Genomic DNA, 7,751 nt, shown 5'->3' on the forward strand with positions numbered 1-7,751 from the left:
CCTGACTATCACTTCATGCCATATCAACAAGGACTGGGAAATTGTCAACTTAGTTCTTCAGACACGTGTCCTCAATGAAAGCCACACAGGTAATTGAATGTGTAAATATTAAATAAGCATTTGTTCTTTTGATAAATCACTGAATGCCGTATCAATATGGTGGCACATTGGGATAGTGAATGTTACAAGCTGTCAAAAAAAAATCCAAACAATTTTACAAATTTGTATAAGGAATTATCTTTGCAAATTTATTTATGAATCCATTCCATCCAAACGAATCCCTTAAAACATTGCTCAGAAACCCATTCAGTAATCAATATTAACTGAAAGTGGTTCAATATTGATTTTACTTTTTAAGATTCCAGATTTAAATATACATTTGTTTGCATGAATGTTACTAAAACTTACTGAATTCGTCTAATTTGATCAAAGATTAAAATTAATATGATATTCTATATTTCATGTTGCAGCTCAGAACATTGCTGATGAATTACAAAGTGCTGTACAGAATTGGCGGGTCAACACTACTGTTGGGTTTCCCCCTGTCACTACAGACAATGCAGCAAACATAACTAAGGCTGTAAACCTGTGCAAGTCCAACCTCCATGTACCATGTCTAGCACATACACTCAACCTCGCTGTGCAAAAGTCCCTCAAGGTGAAAGAGGTGTCACATATCCTAGGAAAGATGAGAAAAATTGTTGGATTCTTTCATCGCAGTCCACCAGCAAATCAAGTCCTGCGAGATAGGGCTGTACTTCTCGCTCTCCCAAACCATGACCTTATCATTGATTGTGTGACACGCTGGAACAGCGCCTTTGACATGGTGGCAAGATTTTTGGAAATGCGGGAAGCTATCATTACTGCGCTTGTGGCAAAGGAAACTTCCAAGACAAAGGGAGATTTACCGTCACTAACTGATAATGAAATCAGTCTTGCAGAGGAGGTTGTCCATTTCTTAAAACCAATGAAAGATATGACAACACTTCTCTGCTCTGAAGGTACACCAACTGCCTCTGTCATTATGCCTCTGAAACATCACCTTCTCACTGTTGCACTGAGACCTGACGATGCAGATAGTGCCACCATCAAGGAAATGAAAGAGATCATGACATCAGACCTTCAGCCAAGATATGTCAAACAGGCAGATTTGCTGTATTGTGCATCAGCAGTGGATCCAAGGTTTAAACATTTGCCTTTCCTCAGTGATGAAGAAAAGTATGATGTTTTTAAAAAGGTCACGACTGAGACTGCCAGACTGATTACAGAAAAGCGCAAGCTACTCACTGTAAAGACTGAACCCACAGAATCTATCCCTGCTCTCCCTAACCTCCCATACATTGAGGAAAATGTGCCTGTTAATGTGAAACCTGAATGTAAGGATTCCACAGACATCACTACTTCATCAAAACAAGCAGTAGACTCTGAAGGTAACAGTTTCACCAGTAAACCTAGTCTGTTGGAGGGAATCCTTGGTGACGTATTTATTGTTGATGATGAACCTGCCCAATCGCCTTTCGATTTGGCAAAACGTGATGTTGACAGGTACTTTAATGACGGCCCGATTCCCCTCAGCAGTGATAGTTTGGGGTGGTGGAAAGTAAATCAGTTGAGGTTTCCAATCCTAGCTGTGTTTGTGAAAATGATGCTCTGTGTCCCAGCCACAAGCGTACCCTCTGAACGCGCATTTTCCACAGCTGGAGACATTATTACACCCAACAGAGCTTCACTGAAGCCCGACAATCTGGACATGCTTCTGTTCCTGAAGAAGAACTTGAAGTGAACAGTTTGTGTGAGGAACGATTTCGCAAAGTGTGCAACTGAACTTTATTTTCGTTTGTGGTAATGGGTGCATTTCCACTAATGTGGACAACTTTGACAGATTACTGGTGGCAGACTTGCCTTTGATTCAACTATTTTTATGTTTCCATAGTGTTATCATTTGTTACAAAATGTTATACTTTTCTAAATTTAGGTCAGTCTGGAGGCTATTAAACAACCAAAGTGCCAAAACATATTTATTTTATTTCTGTTACCTTTATTATTGTGTTCACAAAACTGCAATACTTCAATTAAACATTCCATGTTGTCTCCATATCTTGTTATTTATCTGTAAACCACTGGCTTACAGCGATACACAGGGCGCCTGAATGAATGGTGTAACGGTAACTTAGACCTTGATGTCACACACAGAGAGCTATAATGAATTTATGATGTATGTGTATGGGCAGAAACCTCCTAGTCAATATATCGCAATATATTGCAATATCTCTAAAATTATTGCAATATATCGCAATATGAAAATCAGGGCAATATCCAGCCCTAATGGAAAATAACTTACTCACTCCTACCAAGCAAACCAACTTCGCAAACACCTTCTACTAATAATAATTCCTAACGACTGTTTCAGTTGCAGGGGTAACACACTTGCCGAACGTTCGGCAAGTGTGTTACCCCTGCAACTGAAACAGTCGTTAGGAATTATTATTAGTAGAAGGTGTTTGCGAAGTTGGTTTGCTTGGTAGGAGTGAGTAAGTTATTTTCCATTAGGGCTGGATATTGCCCTGATTTTCATATTGCGATATATTGCAATAATTTTAGAGATATTGCAATATATTGCGATATATTGACTAGGAGGTTTCTGCCCATACACATACATCATAAATTCATTATAGCTCTCTGTGTGTGACATCAAGGTCTAAGTTACCGTTACACCATTCATTCAGGCGCCCTGTGTATCGCTGTAAGCCAGTGGTTTACAGATAAATAACAAGATATGGAGACAACATGGAATGTTTAATTGAAGTATTGCAGTTTTGTGAACACAATAATAAAGGTAACAGAAATAAAATAAATATGTTTTGGCACTTTGGTTGTTTAATAGCCTCCAGACTGACCTAAATTTAGAAAAGTATAACATTTTGTAACAAATGATAACACTATGGAAACATAAAAATAGTTGAATCAAAGGCAAGTCTGCCACCAGTAATCTGTCAAAGTTGTCCACATTAGTGGAAATGCACCCATTACCACAAACGAAAATAAAGTTCAGTTGCACACTTTGCGAAATCGTTCCTCACACAAACTGTTCACTTCAAGTTCTTCTTCAGGAACAGAAGCATGTCCAGATTGTCGGGCTTCAGTGAAGCTCTGTTGGGTGTAATAATGTCTCCAGCTGTGGAAAATGCGCGTTCAGAGGGTACGCTTGTGGCTGGGACACAGAGCATCATTTTCACAAACACAGCTAGGATTGGAAACCTCAACTGATTTACTTTCCACCACCCCAAACTATCACTGCTGAGGGGAATCGGGCCGTCATTAAAGTACCTGTCAACATCACGTTTTGCCAAATCGAAAGGCGATTGGGCAGGTTCATCATCAACAATAAATACGTCACCAAGGATTCCCTCCAACAGACTAGGTTTACTGGTGAAACTGTTACCTTCAGAGTCTACTGCTTGTTTTGATGAAGTAGTGATGTCTGTGGAATCCTTACATTCAGGTTTCACATTAACAGGCACATTTTCCTCAATGTATGGGAGGTTAGGGAGAGCAGGGATAGATTCTGTGGGTTCAGTCTTTACAGTGAGTAGCTTGCGCTTTTCTGTAATCAGTCTGGCAGTCTCAGTCGTGACCTTTTTAAAAACATCATACTTTTCTTCATCACTGAGGAAAGGCAAATGTTTAAACCTTGGATCCACTGCTGATGCACAATACAGCAAATCTGCCTGTTTGACATATCTTGGCTGAAGGTCTGATGTCATGATCTCTTTCATTTCCTTGATGGTGGCACTATCTGCATCGTCAGGTCTCAGTGCAACAGTGAGAAGGTGATGTTTCAGAGGCATAATGACAGAGGCAGTTGGTGTACCTTCAGAGCAGAGAAGTGTTGTCATATCTTTCATTGGTTTTAAGAAATGGACAACCTCCTCTGCAAGACTGATTTCATTATCAGTTAGTGACGGTAAATCTCCCTTTGTCTTGGAAGTTTCCTTTGCCACAAGCGCAGTAATGATAGCTTCCCGCATTTCCAAAAATCTTGCCACCATGTCAAAGGCGCTGTTCCAGCGTGTCACACAATCAATGATAAGGTCATGGTTTGGGAGAGCGAGAAGTACAGCCCTATCTCGCAGGACTTGATTTGCTGGTGGACTGCGATGAAAGAATCCAACAATTTTTCTCATCTTTCCTAGGATATGTGACACCTCTTTCACCTTGAGGGACTTTTGCACAGCGAGGTTGAGTGTATGTGCTAGACATGGTACATGGAGGTTGGACTTGCACAGGTTTACAGCCTTAGTTATGTTTGCTGCATTGTCTGTAGTGACAGGGGGAAACCCAACAGTAGTGTTGACCCGCCAATTCTGTACAGCACTTTGTAATTCATCAGCAATGTTCTGAGCTGCAACATGAAATATAGAATATCATATTAATTTTAATCTTTGATCAAATTAGACGAATTCAGTAAGTTTTAGTAACATTCATGCAAACAAATGTATATTTAAATCTGGAATCTTAAAAAGTAAAATCAATATTGAACCACTTTCAGTTAATATTGATTACTGAATGGGTTTCTGAGCAATGTTTTAAGGGATTCGTTTGGATGGAATGGATTCATAAATAAATTTGCAAAGATAATTCCTTATACAAATTTGTAAAATTGTTTGGATTTTTTTTTGACAGCTTGTAACATTCACTATCCCAATGTGCCACCATATTGATACGGCATTCAGTGATTTATCAAAAGAACAAATGCTTATTTAATATTTACACATTCAATTACCTGTGTGGCTTTCATTGAGGACACGTGTCTGAAGAACTAAGTTGACAATTTCCCAGTCCTTGTTGATATGGCATGAAGTGATAGTCAGGTAGCTATCTGTAGCACAACTCGTCCAGCCATCGGTTGTTAACGCAACCTATGTAATTATACAGAATGGTGGGTTTCAAAGAACAAAATCTGTGCAGAGTTACAGGCAGTAAGATTGATAATTCGTTTATTCAATGATAAATAAAAGAAAGATTCAGTCTAAAATTTTAATTGATCATTGAAAGATACTGTGATGTGGCTTCCATATGTACAAGAATCTTCTCCCCAAATGTAATATTTTAATTATTTATGATTTTTTTATGTCAGTGAAACAACACAACATTCAAGCAAGTTGAAGCAGTTAAGAATGACTCTACTACACAAACCACATACCTGTTCAGCTTCCTTCAGTTGTATCAGAATTTGTCTCTTTGTCTCTTCATACATCTGTGGAATGATTTTATTGGCAAACGTATACCGTGAGGGACAGCGGTATTTGACATCTAACTCAGACAGGAGTTCTCGAAATTCATGATCGTCTACAATCGAGTACGGCCGAAGTCCTCTTACGATGAAACGTGCTATCTTGTTTGTGATTGACATCGCTCTAGGTGAAGTGGCCGAGTACTCCTTCTTTTTTTCGAACACGTGGGTGATAGTCTGTTGTAAGCACTGTGGCGCACACTCGGTAAGCACTTCTGGCTCAAGTTTCACTTTCCCTTTCCCCAAAGTGACAGTCTGAGACGACATAATCTGTTTCTTGTGGTGAATACGAATGTGGGAGCTCAGATTGCTTGTTCCCCCGCTGTATTTGACATTTACGTTACAGCTATTGCACACAGCTATGTTCTCTTCAACCTTACCATCAGAGATGCGTTTTTTGAGTCCGAAATATTTCCAAACATCACTTTTTCCACGCTTGTTAGGAATTACCTCGTATTCTCGAGGGGCATCCGCCATTTTGTTGCTAGGGAAATCAAGGGCAGATAATTCAAGGGGAGCTAACTCTGGATGACCCAATATATTGCAGAATTCGAACCAATATCGCGATATTCGTATCGTGGGACTCTATACCGGTATATACCGGTTTACCGGTAATATTGCACAGCCCTATTTTCCATAGTTATATTATATTTGTTCAACTCCACATTGTCTATTATCGTAAAAGTAACCCAGCGTGTTTCTTGATAATTGTCCGTCGTTGGGCTATTGTTTTCCATATAGTGGATTGGTTCAATTTGGTAACCCTAGTAAATCTTTACTTATACCATGGCTTCCTCATACACTCACCGCATGGTTGATATCCTCGACGACGCATTCACTCAACGATCCCCGACGATCAGTATTCCCTATAAAGTATGGGGTAAATTGTGTTGCCTCTCCCTCATCCTTAAATGCCTGTTTTTGTACGTTTATAATATGGGGGACCCGCGGAATTCAACTATTCAACGAGCAGGCAGAAAACTAAAAAGAGGTGTCTTTTGATGGCAGCCAGCTTTTTTGTTCACGCCCAGTCCCCCTGATTTGTTTGACAGGATCAGGCAGATGCTACTCGTGGCCGCAAAGCCATCACGCCTGGCCACGAGGAACCCGTCCCATCAGGAAAACATAGACCAGGCTTTGCATATCGGGGCAGCGGTATTCCTAATGTACGGCCTGTATTTTCAACATGGAAGTGGAAAGTCAAGTGGAAGTCGTGGTGGCTGAGCGGGCTAGGCGGCTGACTTTGTGTGCTGGCGATTAGGTGCCTGACTCTGAGGGTGCGGGTTCGAATCCCGGATGGGACTCAACCGGAAAAAGTACTAGAATTTGTACTTTACTAAGAAAGTGAAATCCCAAATATGACATATGTTGCATTTGACCACTTTCTAAATGGCATCGTGTAATCCTGGCCTGTATTTTGATTTTCCTCTCCTCGTGGGCCTTGGCGTTAAAGCAGCATTTAGAGATAGAGACGTGACCATCTTCTTTCAGTTGACTTCATACTGCGTAAAACTACGTTATGAAGCGGGAATTTATAAAATTGCACTGTATATAACAAGACAGAAGACAACAACAACAGCATTTATGTCCCAAAGCCATTTCAGAACAACTATTACATCTTGATATGTATTAAGGTTGTATTTATTTCAAGCAATGGTTTTTTCCTAAGAAAGATTTCAATTTCACAAACGGGATCAACTAGACACTGAAAGTGTATCAGAATATTTCGCTGCTTTGAAGAAATTAACAAGAAACTGTGGATTTGGCCCTAGTCTCAATGGTGTCTTTTGTTAGGAAGATTTGTGTGTGGCATTAAGAATGAAAACATCCAAAAACGTCTCTTGACAGAAGAAGTAAGTTGCACAAGAGCTTTGGAAATTGCTGTTGGTATAGAAACGGCGTCGCATGATACATTTGAACTCCAGGGAAAGAAAGACAATTCAGTTCATAAAGTTAAATTCAATAAACAGTCATACAAAAGTCAAGAAAAGACAAGAAGCTCAGAACCTTGTAAAAGATGTGGGAACTTTGGACATTTTGAAGATAAATGCAAATTCAAAGATGAACTTTGTAATAATATCATGGAATAATAATTTATACAAAAATTCATTTATTACCACTACAAGCATTATACATTAGGATTCAGATATTAAGAAAATATACACATAGCATATTAATTTCATCATGATCAGTAGTAGCTTAGAGGAAGACACCAGCTTAAAGCAAGAACTAATTTCATAGATCTACAACTCCACAAGGGTTTAAAATTACAAGTGCATTGTTTAAAGATGTTTGTACATAAATCCTAGCCCGAGATATTCAAAATGCCATGGTTAGAGAAACTGTTCATTCTAGACAGTTTAATGAGCTTCTTTGAAGAAAACATATCATTAGTACAACAGTGTGACAACATTTTTAATTAAGGTCATTAAGCAGGACCTAGTGAAGCACATCTATT

At 39.3% G+C, this 7,751-nt stretch overlaps 2 protein-coding genes across 2 annotated transcripts; one reads left to right on the forward strand and one right to left on the reverse strand.

The window, feature by feature from the left end:
- Positions 1-1,024: 1,024 nt before the first annotated feature.
- Positions 1,025-1,783, forward strand: LOC137270129 (E3 SUMO-protein ligase ZBED1-like). Its single transcript, XM_067803922.1, has one exon. The coding sequence runs from the start codon at positions 1,025-1,027 to the stop codon at positions 1,781-1,783; it is 759 nt and encodes a 252-aa protein (XP_067660023.1).
- A 1,306-nt stretch (positions 1,784-3,089) lies between these two features.
- LOC137270130 (E3 SUMO-protein ligase ZBED1-like) lies at positions 3,090-3,848 on the reverse strand. The gene has a single exon (XM_067803923.1). It carries the CDS (start codon positions 3,846-3,848, stop codon positions 3,090-3,092), a length of 759 nt encoding a protein of 252 aa, XP_067660024.1.
- Between the last annotated feature and the right edge of the window lie 3,903 nt (positions 3,849-7,751).

Source organism: Haliotis asinina, unplaced genomic scaffold (genome assembly GCF_037392515.1).
Source record: "Haliotis asinina isolate JCU_RB_2024 unplaced genomic scaffold, JCU_Hal_asi_v2 scaffold_41, whole genome shotgun sequence".
Taxonomy (NCBI): Eukaryota; Metazoa; Mollusca; class Gastropoda; order Lepetellida; family Haliotidae; genus Haliotis; species Haliotis asinina.